The sequence below is a fragment of the Humulus lupulus genome, chromosome 9 (genome assembly GCF_963169125.1).
Source record: "Humulus lupulus chromosome 9, drHumLupu1.1, whole genome shotgun sequence".
Lineage (NCBI taxonomy): Eukaryota > Viridiplantae > Streptophyta > Magnoliopsida > Rosales > Cannabaceae > Humulus > Humulus lupulus.
Genome location: NC_084801.1, coordinates 94,512,597 through 94,529,283, shown reverse-complemented (window position 1 = coordinate 94,529,283; position 16,687 = coordinate 94,512,597). Strand labels below are relative to the sequence as shown.

General features: G+C 32.8%; 1 protein-coding gene and 3 non-coding genes across 5 annotated transcripts; all 4 read left to right on the top strand.

Annotated features, from left to right (window-relative positions):
• The first annotated feature begins 9,275 nt into the window (after positions 1 to 9,275).
• LOC133802326 (small ribosomal subunit protein uS8z/uS8w) lies at positions 9,276 to 12,445 on the top strand. 2 transcript variants are annotated; one of them, XM_062240621.1, is made up of 4 exons: positions 9,276 to 9,519; positions 10,431 to 10,573; positions 10,708 to 10,868; positions 12,187 to 12,445. In XM_062240621.1, the coding sequence occupies exons 2-4, from the start codon at positions 10,441 to 10,443 to the stop codon at positions 12,283 to 12,285; spliced, it is 393 nt and encodes a 130-aa protein (XP_062096605.1). In that variant the 5' UTR covers positions 9,276 to 9,519; positions 10,431 to 10,440; the 3' UTR covers positions 12,286 to 12,445. The 2 variants fall into 2 exon arrangements, with proteins under 2 accessions (XP_062096605.1, XP_062096606.1); XM_062240622.1 differs by having other exon boundaries at positions 9,375 to 9,519; positions 10,434 to 10,573.
• LOC133803062 (small nucleolar RNA snoR109) lies at positions 11,073 to 11,156 on the top strand. Its single transcript, XR_009877793.1, has one exon. It is a non-coding gene; the product is annotated as a small nucleolar RNA snoR109 (small nucleolar RNA).
• Positions 11,330 to 11,421, top strand: LOC133803061 (small nucleolar RNA snoR109). Its single transcript, XR_009877792.1, has one exon. It is a non-coding gene; the product is annotated as a small nucleolar RNA snoR109 (small nucleolar RNA).
• LOC133803060 (small nucleolar RNA snoR109) lies at positions 11,611 to 11,701 on the top strand. Its single transcript, XR_009877791.1, has one exon. It is a non-coding gene; the product is annotated as a small nucleolar RNA snoR109 (small nucleolar RNA).
• Positions 12,446 to 16,687: the final 4,242 nt, after the last annotated feature.

The following is a 16,687-nucleotide window of genomic DNA, read 5'->3' as shown; positions in this document are numbered from 1 at the left end:
CGAGTGGTCTCCGCGGAAGCAGTTCCGTGCCTCGCACGGAACAAAGCCAAACGGTCGAGTCCTGGAGGAGGCATATTTGGAATGATATCCGCCTGACACAGGATCCCGCCTGACACGCCCGTCAGGTCAAAGCCGCACACATCCCAGCACGTCTAAGGGTACCTTTTCGCCTACTGTTCCGCTGACAACTTGGAAAAGACGGCTGACTTTGTGTGTTCCCCATACTTTCACGTAAATATACCCACATAGAGTCTTGTAGCCATGCTACTACAGTAATTGTATCCCTATTTATGGCTGGTGTAATTAAGACTCATGTACGTAGAGAAAAACCCTAATCCAAAACCCTAGCTATAAAGACCCCTTCATTTTACAAGAAGAGGGACGGAAAAATCATATAGCAAAAACTCTACTAAAATCTCTCTAGCTTCATCTTCTTCAAGAGAACCCGAGAGAAACACTGTGAGTGTGTGAAGTTCCTGTGCACCAGCCATCTTACTGTAACCTTTCCCAAGTATAATAACATCGACTCGTGGACTAGGGCTTGTTAACGCCTGAACCACGTAAAAACACTGTTTGTTTAGTTACATTTCAGCATTTCTACAGTTCTTATCTTTTTATTATTCTGTTAGTTATTCGTTTCCGAAAAACTCGGTAAACACTAATTATTTGTTTATTTTGTTATTTTAAATAATGTGGTAAAAATTTGGTTTATTATAAATATATATATATGTATATTAGTAAATTTTAGAAATTGTGACAAGATGAATTTGCTTTTTAAATATTTGAAAAAATAAATAGCTTGAAGATAATCAAAGGGTTGTTCATTAGTTTCTATAACTAGTTTGATTTGTTTTTTTTTATTTATTGGTTTGATAATTAATTATGTAGTTTACTAATTATATGTAAGTAATGTTTTAGTAGGGTCGTCGATTGAGTGGTGACTTTGTTGTTCATTTCAAGTGAATTGAAGAGTAATATTGAAGGTTAGTTATTTTTTATTTTTATTTATATTACTACAAGAATTATGTATAAAGATAAGGTTAATTAAATCATGCATATTAGTGAAAGTTATGTTTGAAAATTAGTGAAGTAGGTTCTGGAAAATTTGCGTGTTGTGGTGATATAAGGATGGATTCATTTATGCTTGATTATTGTATTTGTTTGTGTTGTTTTTATAGGAAATTATGAAATTGCGGTATGCTATAGAAACAGAGGATACTCTGCCAAATTTTTTAAAAAATTTATAAGACTAGAACCTAATAATGATGGATTCATTTGTGCTTGATTATTGTGTTTGTTTGTGTTGTTTTTATAGGAAATTATGAAATTGCGGTATGCAATAGAAACAGAGGATACTCCGCCGAATTTTTAAAAAAATTTATAAGACTAGAACCTAATAACACGTGAGGATATCCCGTGAGGATATCCCTGGTATCCTTTAGGGTCTCACCCTGGCAACTCGCTAAATGTTGCTCCCAGCCCCTTGCCGTTCTCGGCCTTCGCCGTTCCCGGCTCTTGCTGTTCATTCACATATATGCACACATAGCATAATTAAGCAAATATTTAAACGTGTACTATCATAATCAATGGGGCTACGCCCTGCACACAATCATATAGGATCGTGCCCTACAACACAACTATGGGGCCTCGCCCTACTCTACGGATACAATAGTTTTCTTACCTGTGTCCCGAGCTTCTTGAGCACCGAAATCCCGAGCACAGTCCTCTAACCCGAGCCTCGCTGAAAACCAAGTCACAACACATACATAGCACTCTCATTACTAACCAATTCATAATCATCTCCTGGAACCAACCCCGTGCTCTCGGGACCTCCCGTTTCCCCACACAAGGTAGCGAAAGCGTCCCCTGAGCCCCCTGAGCCAAAACCCTAAAAACACAATTTTCCCATCTCTTGAAATTGGCCTAGCGCCGCGACACAGCCCTATAGGGGCTGCAACACCCAGAGTGGTCCCCATATCCTGATTCAACCTAACGCCACGGCATGGAAGAACAGGGCCGCGACGCTCATACGCGAACCCAGAAAACTGGGTTTTTCCCAACATTTTTCCCGAGCCAAAACTCTTCCAAATCAAAACCAAGGTACACCTAAGTCCCAATTCGACCTAAAACCCCAAATAAACAGTATGGTAACTTAGAAACAACAACAACAATGACAATAAGCCCAAACACACAATTATACCCAAGAATTACCTAGTGGTTTAAAACTCCACAAACTTAAACCACACTTTATAAAATTTAAACCACCTTTTAGAAATCTTAAACCACACCAGCAAATAAACTTCAGGGATACACGAAATTCTTACCTCAAACAGGGATTCGACCTTGAGCTACCTCTAAGTTCAATACCAAGCTTAAATCCCTTGACTCCTAAGCTGAACCTCACAATCACTAAGCCGCAATTCGAATTTTCAACACTCAACCCAAATTCTCAGAAACATGCAAGGAGGCTCAAAATCAGAGATGAAGCCTTACCTCTGAATTAATCTTGACCTATGCTTGACTCTAGTTGCCCCAATATCAGCCCTGAATTCCTTCCTTGATCTCAAGGAAAACTAGCTCTTCTTCTCCTTCCTTCTAGCTTCTTGGTTCTCTCTAAACTTCCAACCAAGATATTCAGTTTATGCCTAAATGAAAGTAACATAGATGAATTCTCCTCAGCCAAGGTTATCCTCTCCTAAGACCAAATTACCATTTCCCTTAATAAAATTCGTATACAACCTCAAGGGCAATTCCGTCATTTCACCCAAATCCCGCTAAATCCTCAAGTATTCCTATAAATCCACATTTAATCCCGATTTACCAAATTATTAATAAGCTACTAACTATTACTCAATAATTCCTGTACTCAAGTTATAATACTCCCAAAATACCCCTGGGCTCCTCCCAAGCTGAGTATTTGACCCTGTTGTGACCTTCTAGCTAAACCACTCTCTAGGACCATCTCAGATCGTGCATCACAATTATATCACCACTCACACGTGGTATCAATCACAGTATATACAAATATCACATTTATGCCCTCAACGGGCTAAAATTACAAATATGCCCCTAGCAACTAAATGTTGGGTTTTATGCCCTTAATAAAACCATTTTTCTTATGTAACACGTTATTATTATCAATAAAAGAAGTAGAAATCATTTTGTTTATTCAATTGCATTGTTCGCTTGTTTTATTACATGCTTATTCAATTAATACAAACATTCATAAAATCCTGAACATATGGATAGTTACAATTATGGTGACTAGGTCACAGTGGATTATAGTTATAATTATATGTTCAAAAGAACAAGTCTTAGATTAGATCAGTGCATTGGATTTTCACTGATTAGGAAATCTACGATATGATCTACTTACACATTAGGAGTGTGATGTCTTGTCCAAGGCATTGACCAAGTAGATATGATCGGATGTATTTGGTTACATCGGACTAGGACCGATATTGATTATTGATTGATAAATAAGTATCGTTGTTATCGAATCTAATCAATATCACAACGTTGACCATAGGTTAAGTCGATCTTAATTCTGAGTGATAATATTCTGCTAATTATATTATTTAAATCTTTTGACTTGTTCGTTACCAGCTTACCCTACGGTCTAGCCCATACTTACATCTTGGAGATTTAGTAATGAAATTGAGTGGGAGTATTATTCATAGATATGAAATCTATAACTTCTGTATGAGAAGTGAAAAGATGATTTCCTTAATTGCTTTGTTCAAAAGGTTAAATGATTGAGATCTCATTTCTGTGATTAAGTTCACGGAAATATCATTTATAAGGAACTTAGTGGGAGTTAAGGATAAAATACTGATGAGGGGTAAAACGGTAATTTTCACCCAGCTTGTTAGTAAGTCATTGATAGAGGATTGACTAACTGTAATGGTTATAACAATGGATAACGTATTTATGCTTTGGAAAATACGTTCTATGAATTCAAGAGTTCAATTCCAAGTCTATAGTGGAGTCACGAGGAATTAATAAGGTAGTGAAATTATTCGTAAATAAATTCACGGTAACTTATTGGAGCTTGATTTCATGGATCCATGGTCCCCGCATCACCTTTGAGTAAATCATCTAGAATGTCTCAATTAATTGATTTAATTATCAATTAGGATTTTTTTAAAGTTGACTAGGTCAATTTTGGAAAATTTATAGAGATATGAGATTTAGAGAATAAAAGAGAATCTTTGGGTAAATTTATTAATATTGATAAATTGGTGTCAATATAAATAAATAAAAATTAAATCAAGTTTCAAATTATAATTAGTTAATTTGAATAAGGATTTAGTTAATTAATTAAAATAAATAAATAAATAAAAGGTTTTGAATTTAGGCCCAATTGGGATTTAAATTCAAAATAAAAGTATTGGGCCCAAGTCCATTTGTGGGAGCCCAAGGCTTTTATCTTTTTGTTTATTAGTTTAATTAATTCAAAATTTAAATTTAAATAAAGCCCATTAAGTTGTCTATATAAGGAATATGATATCTAGGGTTTTCATAAGTCAGTATCAGTTAATTCATTGGGTAAGTGAAAACCTAGACACTCTAATCCTTTCTTAGCCACTTTCTCTTCTTCTTTTCTAGATCTCTTTCTCATGTGTTGAGAACCAGCCCACACTAGTTCTAGATTGATCAAAGGCTTGGTGAGGAAGACTGTGTTGCTGATCTAGTTCAATCTCTTGATAATACTCTGCTACAGAAAGGAATCAAGAGTTAGAGAGATTGAAGGAAGGAGTTGTTCCAGTTCCGCTGCGTATTCGTAAGTTTCTACATCATTGTGTTTATGTTAATTTACGAATCTAATGTTCATATGTATGTCGTGTTATTCTATGTTTCTATTATGTGTTTGGAAAAATAATAGGAAGCATGCATCTAGATTTAAATTTTAAGATCCCACACTAAATGGGGCCCGCATGCACATTTAATTCACCTAAACATGCATTTCTAATCACATATTTATCAAATTCGAATATTAACAAAGTAAATCAATTATTGCCCTCTAGGCACGCTAATCAAAGCTCTAAGCCTTATTAGTAAATTTGGGACGCTACATGTAACGCCCCACGTCACTATGGCTACTTCCTAGATTGACGACTGACCCTACAAACCAACACGAGTCTTTCCAGCGTGCTTTGTCCTCACTTGCACACTTCCTGGGAAAACTTCCCAGGAGGTCACCCATCTTAATATTACTCCAGGTCAAGCACGGTTAACTTTGGAGTTCTCAAGTGATGGCCTACCGAAAAGAAGATGCATCTTGTTGATATAAGTAGTACCCATCAATCCATTTAAGCCCTCTTCAACTGTGTAGTCCCATACCTACACAGTCTTAGAATCATACCTTCCCCGGGCGGTGTGGGATTGCACAACTTTACTCGGTCTTTCCCCTTACGGATCACGGGATTCTGACTGTCACAAGAACCTACTTTGTATAATACAATTGTTTGCAGTTTGGTTTATCTCATTATCACTTGTCCAGTCATTGCATATGTTGTTCATATCGTTAGTCAGTTTGTTGCTTCTCCTACTACTGTGTCACTGGGCTGCTGTTTTTCGCATTTTACAATATCTTTGGGGTACCATTTTTCAGAGCCTACTGCTACCTTCCACCTCTTCTTTGGAGCTGCGTGCTTACTGTGATGTAGATTGCGGTCATGATTCCACAGATCGAAAATTCTGTCATTGATTTTTGTATCTTCTTGGGGGATTATCTTATTTTCTTGGAAGAGTAAAAAACAATGTGTTATTTCTCAATCTTCTACAGAAGCTGAGTATCGTGCAATGTCTTCTACTACTAAAGAGATTGTTTAGTTGAGATGGTTACTTGCTGATATGAGTGTCATTCACTCTCGTCCACTTCTATGTATTGTGACAATTAAAGCGCTATCCAGATTGCTCACAATGCATTTTTTCATGAACGCACTAAGCATATTGAGATATATTTCTATTTTACTCATCACCATCTGAAGCTTGGCACCATTGCCTTTTGTTCCTTCTTTGTTGCAGCTATTCGACTTCTTTATTAAGTCACATACGATTTCTTGTTCTCGTTTTCTCATAGGGAAACTCTCGATGCTTCTTGTTGCAACATCATGAGTTTTAGGGGAGGTGTTAAATAATTATTTAGGGCTATTTTAGTCTTTTATGTTAATAGCCTATATAAGGCTTAGCTATTATTTGTATTATTTACTTTTCTGACCTTGCAATGGAATGAAACCTAGCCTCTCTATTTTATCCCTCCATCTCTTTATTCTCTTTGTTCTTTGTTGTTCTTAAATAATTATCAAGTGGAAGTATGGAAAATGGTGAGTTTTAACCAATAGCACCTCGGTAAGAAAAGCTATTTATGGTAATGTTATATGTGAAGTCTGGTTTGTATTGGAACTAGCACAATGCTCGTGTATGAATAAAAAGCAAGTATATATGATTTCATTTAAACTTTCTAGTAATGTGGTGAGTATAGTGGCTAGAATTTTCTATGGAATTTTTCCTTTTGAAAAGAATAGTGTAATTTGCATTGAAACCGTATCTTGATATTACTTTGTAGATTGGGAAAATTTTGCTGATACAAGCCTTACAACTCTTATCGTTCATGAGCAATGTTGTGGTGACGATGGAGGATATCAGAAACAATGGTAAGCTAGTTTAGGCTAGTTTAGATAGTGATTGGAAAAAATAGAGTTGCCAGAGAATCGTTATCAAAGAAAGGAGGATAATTTGGGTTTCCCCATTTTGGATAATGAAACAAATTGCATTTTTTTTTTGTTTTAATTCACAATGCATTATGGAAAAATTACTTACATAAGGAATCCAAAAGTTCTAGATTTATAATCTTTCATTCCTAGTTGCATATTTTAATTAATTTTTTTAAAAAGACCATATTTATGTAATACTGCATTAATTTATAAAAATAAATCTCTAAAATAAACTAAAAAGTAGTTTTTTATTTCGGTTATCTTTTTCGATAATGGTAAAAAAATGTATCATTCTCTACATATCAAAATAAACACTTTGAAGTATAGGTGGCGATGATATAGCTTAACTGACAAGCATTGTAGTCCAAATTAGAGAAGCATTGTAGTCCAAATTAGAGAGAAAAGAGAGAGAGAGAAAGCAACTTTAAAAGAGAGAGAAAGAGAGAAAATATGACCGTGGGGTGGTGACTGAGAGAGAGATAATATATTTTTTTTAAATTGGCATTGAAAAATTTCAACATTCGTGTAAATAAAATTACAGCGGTATTTTTGTAAATAAAATAGTTTTTTTAGTTGCTGAATGTAATTTTTCTTACAAATTTTGTGGAAACTACATAAAAGTCCTGACGGGTTGATTATTGGGCAATTAACACATATACGGCAAATTTGGAAAAAAATTCTAAAAATACGGTATTTTAAACTAATTACAATATTACGGTAATCTATGCCTATTATATAACCCACAACCCATTATTATCAACATTTACCCAAATATCCATATTACTCATCCCATTACATGATGAATATCACACTCCAAATTTATATAAAACCATTACAAATATTATCATGGACAATATATATATATTAACATCTTCAAATAAGTTTTGAATTACTTATTTGTAAACTTACAAAATTGTAATAAAAGTTTACACTTGAAAAAACCATATTGTTGAAAGGTCATAATCATAAAATTATTTTAAAATATAGCAATAAATTTGTAACAAATTTTTACAAACAACATTAGGGATGCTCAACATTTTTACCACTAATCAATCCAATTCAATTAAATGTTGGATGTTGGAAATCATCATCCAATCCAATCCAATCTGTTTTGGCCTACAAATCCAATCAAATCCATTTGTAATTGGATTGGGTCGATTTATTTTTATTTTTATTTTTTTATCTTTGAACCTAAATGTTGATATTAAACAAATTAACAAGCAAAACAAAAAACATACAAAATACTAGACACTATGGAGTAATAATACCAATTTAAGTCCTTACAATTGTCACATTATAGTCCTTTAAATATTAAGTTTACAACATTAAGTCCATTAAACATCATGATAGAGAAAGATTAAGTTTACAAATTCAATCAAATCCAATTGTAATTGAATATCCAATTTTTTATTATTGGATTGATTCGGGGTAATTGGATTGGTTTGGATCTTGAGCAACCCTAAACAACATGATAGAGAAATGCTAAATAAGAACTTACATGTTACAAACATGTAACAAGCTTTTACAGACAACGACAACTATGAATTTACATGTTACAAACCTGTAACATGCTTTTACAGATGCGTAAACCAGTTACATAAAAACATTTTTGTAAACAATATTTATAAATATATAACCAAGTTTTACAGATTTGTAACACGAGTTTTATATTTTTGTAGACAACATTTATAGAATAATTCATTGCTAATTTTTTTTTAATTTTGTAACAATTGTTTACATAACTAATTTTATAACTAAAAAAATTATATTTGTGACTAATATTTTCAAAAAGTAAGTTGTAAATTTAGTTAACATATTTGTAACAAAAATATATAAAACTAAGTTTGTAACTAAAAGAATATTATAATTAGTATATACAAAAATGTTAAATTGCATTAATAAGGAACATATATATATATATATATATATTTTAAATTGTAACAATTAATAAAGAAATAGATTATATTGATTAAATATATAATATTTTATGTAAGTATTATACTAATAAAGTATAATATTTATTTAATATTAATAATTATATTTTAAATATTTATAAGTAAAATAAATTTATTTATAATAATTATTATTATTATCATACCAAAAGTATCTATGAACTAATGACTGAAGAGAAAAAGACAAAAAAAAATTAAAATATTGAGATTTTTTAAAAAATATATAATATGAAAATTGTAATATTTGTATTATAGGAATTAATATAATTAAAATAGTTTAAAATATAAGATTAAAATTGTATTGATTTGATTAAAAATATTAAAATGATTTGATATATAATATTTAAAAAAATTTTATTTGACAAGAACAAAATATGTTAGTTCAAAATTATATATTAATAGGATATATGTATGATGAAAAAAAGTATGTGTATATATATATATGTTAGTTTAAAATTATATATTAATAGGATATAGGTACCACACCCACTAATCACGTCTTGCAATGCCGTATGCCACAAATAAAAAGATACCATATATTTGAAATATGGACCACTATAAATATAACATAGAGTATATTTCAAATTTTTTTGCCACATGTGGGTGGGTGATGCGTGTAATTTTCTCTTGATTATTTCTGGGTTAAACCCTTTGGGCCATCCAGAGATTTTACAAATTTTAAGCCCATCGATGAGTAAGTTCGAATCATTACTGACAGCACATCTATATTTATATATATGTATATAAGAATCGCTGCCTATTAGGGTTTGACATCGTATACTCTCAGGAGAAAGCTCGAACCCGCAAAACCCTAAGCTGCAGAGTTAGAGGCGCCTCTGCAGTTCAAGGTAAACTCGCTTGCTTCATTCCCTCGTTTCCTTAATGTCATTTGCTTCCTATTCACTTGTGTTACCTGCCTGGGTCTTTTTGTTCTATTTCTTAGCTGTTTTTTCGTTTGTTATTTGAGAAATTTTTTATTATTATAAACATTTTTTATTTTTCTACCAATTTTCTTAGGTAGTTTGGTAATCAACTAGAATGTTTTTCATCTAGGTTTCTGCATTTTTCTGGATTACTGGTTGAGTTTTTTTTTCCTGGCATTTTGCTGATCTGTTTGATCTGATTCTTCCATCATTTCTGTAATATCTTTGTTTATATTAGTACTAAATCTTTTGCCTTTTGGTTCATCGTTGCTACATTCCAATGCGTTTGTAGTATTTTGTAGGAAAAAAATTACTTTTTAGTTATACTATTTTTGTGGTTCTCGAGATCACTGAACTGAACAGTCCCATATTATGTATATGATGTTTTCTCCAACATTACCCTTTTTTTTGGGCTTCGTGATTTGTAGGCTAAAATTTTTACCGGGTATTATGTAGTTCTCTTTTTTTCTTTCTTTCTGAATTATCATATTTTAGCTGGATGTTGTTTGTTTCAAATTGCAATCTTTGTGTTGATCTAATGAATAGCTAAACATCAATTTCATTGATCATTTTCATGCATTATCTCTACCATACTGAACCAACTGTGAAGACTATTGGTTAATGACTGAAGCCATGGAATTTATTTGGTCGAACGTCAACACTACTAGATCGTGGATCCTTTGTTTAAAACAAGAAATTGTCTCTTTATCTGTCTGATATAAATAACTAAATTGCACTAGTTCTAAAATATGGTTGTACTTACTTTTTTATTATTTATTTTACACAGTTTAGTATGAAAAGTTGTTCTCATTGATTGTTTGATTTGATTCTCTCAGCAGTTGGAAAATGGTTCGAATCAGCGTGTTAAATGATGCTCTCAAGAGCATGTATAATGCTGAGAAGAGGGGAAAGAGGCAGGTGATGATTCGACCTTCCTCTAAAGTCATCATCAAGTTTCTTATTGTCATGCAGAAGCATGGTAAGACATTTTTTGTTTTTTATTTTTGCACTTTTTTTCACTACCTATATTATTGAAGTCTAGTATGTGACTTGGATGTCTTCTTACTTTTTTATTTTACAGAATGTTCACACCTATACATTTTTTTGTTATAGGTTATATCGGTGAGTTTGAGTATGTGGATGATCACAGATCTGGAAAAATTGTTGTTGAGTTGAATGGAAGGCTCAACAAATGTGGGGTTATTAGTCCCCGTTTTGATATCGGCGTGAAAGAAATTGAAGGCTGGACTGCAAGACTGCTCCCATCTAGACAGGTTAGCTCAATTATTTGAATGATCCTAACTGTGCCTATTATAACATTGAATTAGTTGGTTTTGCCTAGTTTAATGTGTATCAGCAATGGAAGTCTGGAAAACCAGAAAAACCAATTTTATTTTTGTTTCTGTGATTTAGTAAATCCTACTGTGTTATCTGATTATATAGATTATTACTTAGTCTAGCTACATGTACCAAGGGAGTGATTCTGAGTACCTGCTTGGGAGTTTACTGGCTAGCTGTTGTGATTACTGTCGGCTAATTTGCTTACCGAACTTCTCTCATTTTTATCACAATTTTGCCTTGTTTCATGTGCATCAGCAATGGAAGTTTGGAAAACCAAATAAACCAATTTGATTTTTGTTTCTGTGACTACTGCGTTATCTGATTATATAGATTATTACTTAGTCTAGCTACATGTACCAAGGGAATGGTTCTGAGTACACTTGATTTGCCAAGGAGGCTGTAGCCTAAATTAAACCTGCTGGGGAGTTTACTGGCAGGTTGTTGTGATTACCGTCGACTAATCTGCCTACCGAGCTTCTCTCATTTTGTCACAGTTTTGCCTTGTTTCATGGGCATCATCAATGGAAGTCTAGAAAACCAGAAAAACCAATTTTTTTTTTGTTTCTGTGATATAGTAAGTCCATCTGTTTTATCTGATTATATAGATTATTACTTAGCCTAGCTACATGTACCAAGAGAATGGTTCCGAGTACCCTTGATCTTGATTTGCCAAAGCGGCTGTAGCTAAATTAAACCTGCTGGGGAGTTTACTGGGCGGTTGTTGTGATCACTGTTGACTAATCTGCTTACCGAACTTCTCACAATTTGTCATTTTTCATCTTTTAATTCTTTGGACATAAATTTGTAAATGAGAAGGGAGAGAAGAGGGAAATGACAGGATTTAGCCATTTCGTGAGAGCCTTCTCGTACATTAAAAGTGAAGTGTTACCTTGCAGGCAAGCTGCTTTGATTCCCCAGCTGTTTTCATTTACTGGTGCCCACACTTTTCTTTCTCCCGCCGAATTCAAACGCAACAATCCTTGATCATTCCTTCAATTTTTTTTGTTGGCAGGATTTTGAACTCCATATCTATTTGGATCAAAAGCTTCATTGGGGACATTTTAAAACCATTTTGATATGGAACTGTTCATTGTAACGGTCTCTATAAAAAACTTGTCTTTTGTTTACTAGCATGGTTTAGATTCTTTCTAATGTTAATTGCGTAGTCTATTTTTGTTAACTGTTCTATATTGAGTCTTGTATTGATTGTACTGGTTTATTTACTTAGGCCTACTGTCATTATGTTTGCAGTTTGGATACATTGTCTTGACTACATCTGCGGGGATCATGGATCACGAGGAAGCTCGCAGAAAGAACGTAGGAGGCAAGGTCTTGGGTTTCTTTTACTAGTTGAAAATATTTTCCTTTTTTTTTCCAAAAAACTTTTTGGTTGTAGTTGGGATCAAATGCTTAGATAAAAAAAGTCTGTTTTTGGGTTGATCTATTGATTGTTTTGTATGTGACTTGAGCTTTTATCGGCATTCGTTAAAGAGAGACAAGAATTTTGTTATGTGCTTTCTCTTTAGTTTAGATTTTAGAAGGAAAACTTGATTTATGCATTATTAGACCTTATTTGTTTTGTTGATCGAGCTTATACAAATTATTACATTTTTGAATAATTGAACCGATTGCCCTTTCTCTGTAACCACGACACTACCACCACCACCACCATCTCCCTATGACGATAGAGCACACTTTCTCTTCATGCTGCCACTGCCATTAACGACCACCACACCACCCCGACCATTGAAGTCCCACATCCTACCACCATCAAGCTGTTTCATCATTTTCTTTTAATTTTAATGATAATAAATTTCATTCAAAACTTAAATAAAATGAAAGATTCGCCTAAGACATTGATGTATTGATTTTGAGCATTTACAAGTATTTTTAGCTTGCTTTGTGTTTTTTTTTTTCAAATCTAAAACTTAAATTTGCAGAAAATTGATGCACATGGTTTTCAGACCCATGCCAAAATGATTTTTCGATGTAGTCTTATGGTTTTCATGTCAAAATGATGCATTAATGATACAATTGTGATGGTAGCTTGAAAGTATTGTTAATGCATCGTTTTGACATAAAATTTAGAATAAATAGCATTTTTGTCCTCTGTACTGTAATCACTGTATGATCGTACTCCTTGAATGATTCGTGATGTTAAAAATTTTCTTCGAATTATGCACCTTACTAAAATATTAGATTTCAGTTGGACTTTGTCCTAGGTGATTGATAATGTAGCATTTTGTCTCTTGTGGCAGTGCTATGTATAGAATAATTAGAAATTTTGCCCTTTAAATTTTGACCACTACCAAATTGTGTAATTTTTATTAAGACTAATTTAATTTTTTTTCTTTTTAAATTTGATAATTAAATCCTTAAAAATTAAAAAAAAATCATTTTAAAAGATTAAGAAAATAAACAATACTAAGAGTTTCAAATTAATTAAATAAAATTCAAATACTCAAAAATTAAAAATTTAATTAATAGTAATTAACTTTATTTTACTTTTTCTTTTCTTTTACAATATAAAATAAATATATTTTAATATAAAAATTAAAAAAATAAATCTTAAAACAAAGTTTTTTCTCCTGTCTCCTCTTCTTAAATTAAAATTTTAATTTATTTATTTAAATCTTTTGGCCACTTTAATTAAAAGTCTTTTCTTTATTTTAGTATTTATTTTAAATGTTCATTCTAAAATAGTTTTGATTAATATTGTAAAAGAAAAAGTAAAAAATAGTTATTCGTTGATATTTAAATTTTCTATTTATTAAGGATTTAATTATTAATTTTAAGAAAAAAAATATTTTTTTTTTATAAAAGGTGTATAATTTGGTAGTGGTCCAAGTTCGGGGGACAAAATTGATAATTATTATACACATGACACTGCCACATCAACAGACAAAATGTTATGTCATCAATTCGTTAGCCACATAGGATGAAATCTAACAGAAGTCCCATATTTTAGTAACGTGCATAGTTCGGGGAGAATTTTTAACATCGTGAATCATTCAGGGGGCACAATCATACAGTGGTCATAGTTCGGGGGACAAAAATGTTATTTATTCTAAAAATTATGTTTTCAAGCCAGCATCGTAAATACATTGTTGAACATTGTTTTGGCCCAAGGCACGACCTGAGCAGGAAAATATATATACGCAAGTGCACGTAATTGATTCAAGTAATAAATATGATAAGTAGAGTATTGTTGACGCGGTTTTTCGCCAACAGGTAATTAAGAAAAGAAGAGAAATGGATTAGTGCTTAGGTTGAACCGAAACAGATATATGATCTTAGGAAATGAAATGGTGACTCAAAGTACGTTTTTTGAGTGGTTCAAATGTTAAAATCCTTCTACTCCACTAGTCAATATTATTGCTATATACTGGGTATTTGATTACAGGGTATTTCTTACAATCGAGAATCCAACCTCTATCAACTCCCAAGGTCTCCATATTTATAGGAGAAGACACCTGGGAGTTGGTAAGAAGGTCATCCCGTGACCTTCTTACATATCATGTCAACTCTGTGACATTCATGATTAATTCCTAAACCTGACACATGAGTGTGGTCAAATCAATAGGTAAGGGGATAATGGGCCGCACGGCCCAAACCAGTCGTGGGAGTCTGAATACGCACGTTCATGCTGCGTGTCCGAGAAGTCAGGGATATATCCAACACGTGATGTCTGATATATGCACGTTTACCTTGCGTGATTGACTTTATAAGGGGTCACAGCCTCCAACTCCAGCTCGCTTATGAGCTGGATCTTCACTCGACCTGCGGCCTTCCGAGTCCAGACTCAATCCTTAGGCAATCTTGGCGAACCCTTAGGTTACTCCGAGCTAAGGAGGTAGGACCTTACGATGGCAGCTCCGGTCCTGGGGATGTCTGCCTGGTAATCATGATTAGGTCGTACCTTAGCTCGCTAATCAGCCCGTGGGAAAATCAGGGCGTACAAGTATCGTTCCCATGAAGACTATTTTCCAAGTACCATTAATTGTTCTTTTAATTTCTATTTGGCAACTAAAATTTTGATTTTTGAATTTAATTTTAAAATTGAAAATAACTTTGAACAAAAAAAACTAATTAAAAGATTTAAAATCACTATTAAAAAGACTTAGAGTGTTAATTTCATTAACTTTTCATTCTACTAATTTTATTGATCAATTCTAGATTTTCTTCTTCCTATTCTAATAGCAGGTTAACTTAAATTGATTCATATTCTTTTTTAAGATATAAGAACTCAACCTATATGCAGATTTTCTACATCTTTGTGATAAACTTAAACATATAGAAGACATTAAGCATGAAAACCTAATTACTATACAAGTCATACATGTACTTTTGTCCAATATGCAACCTATATCTATATAATGATAGCATATTCAATTTTTATCTTTTGAATTTGAATCAAAATTATAAAATTAAGAAAATATTGATCAAGTATTTACTAGCATTAAACACACATTATATAGATTAGAATAAAGAAGAAAAATAAAAAGAATATCATAATTAAATTAGATAGAAATCCAAGTTACTACATTAAACCCTAGATAAAATTGTTTAGTTCATATCAGACATGACTAAATCAACAAAATAATAATTCAAAAACATAAGATTCATAAACTTAAAGAAGAAAGAAAAATTTAAAACTACAGAATAATTAGCTTAAGAATCACAATTAGTCTCTATAAACGTAATTAAAAACTGACCTAATCACCTAATTAAACCCTAAATACGAATTTATAGTAAAAAAAATAACAAAGGATGTGTTTTTTCATGTGTGGGCCGCGACTTGGCCTTCTCTAGGTCGCGACCCGTGTCTGTTTTGGAGCCTCTTGCTTCCATGTAAATCCTTAGGCGCTGCGACTTAAACATCATCAAGTCACGACCCGTGTCTAAGTTTTTCCTTAGCCGAGCCTCTGTTTTCCTCTTGAGTCGCGACTTGTAAGTCCAAGTCGCGACACTAATTCCATCCAGCATCTATGCGTCTCTGACTTTGCCTTGAGTCGCGACTTTAATTCAATTTTTTCTCAGATTAGGTCTTTCAACTCATCTCTTCATCAAAACCCGTCTTTTAATCACCCTTAGCGTCATTTTGAGTCCAACACTTGCCAAGAGCCTCGTTTTCCAACCATTTTCACTTCCTTTTACATTATTCTCGTGATTCATCGCACCATCGTACAACAAAGACAAACAAAAGCGTAATCTTGCACAAAACACACATAAAGACTCAAGATAACCACAAAAACACATTCTAAAATGACGTTAAAATGAGCTTATCAAACTCCCTCATACTTACTCTTTGTTTGCCCTCGAACAAATGACTCAAAACAAACCTAGACTCTAATAACATACTCTTTGTTCGCCCTCGAACAAAGGACTCAAAACAAACCTAGACTCTAACAACATGAATTATCCCAACAACAACATTTGTGCCTCAAAATCATGATTGTTAATCATATAATTCTCATAAACTACTCAACAATTTATTCAATCTAGAATTTTGATCAAAACACTTCATCAAACACACCTTAGTCTACTAACATTTTGGATTATCAACTCATGATTATTAAATAAACATATTCGAAATCAATTATGCTCACCAAATATCTTTTCAATTGATCCATTCAAACCAAGTAATTTCATAAGCTCACTTGTAATTCTCCACTAATATAAATCACGATATGCATAAGAATCAATATTACTTTTATAGGCTTGTAACGATGGCTTAGGTAAAGGTAGATGA

Bases quoted from the DNA above. Each gene is read 5' to 3' on its own strand.
- LOC133802326 (XM_062240621.1), top strand. From the start codon at position 10,441: ATGGTTCGAATCAGCGTGTTAAATGATGCTCTCAAGAGCATGTATAAT. The intron at 10,574-10,707 runs GTAAGACATTTT...TTTTTGTTATAG, and splicing joins TATTGTCATGCAGAAGCATG to GTTATATCGGTGAGTTTGAG. The intron at 10,869-12,186 runs GTTAGCTCAATT...TTATGTTTGCAG, and splicing joins GACTGCTCCCATCTAGACAG to TTTGGATACATTGTCTTGAC.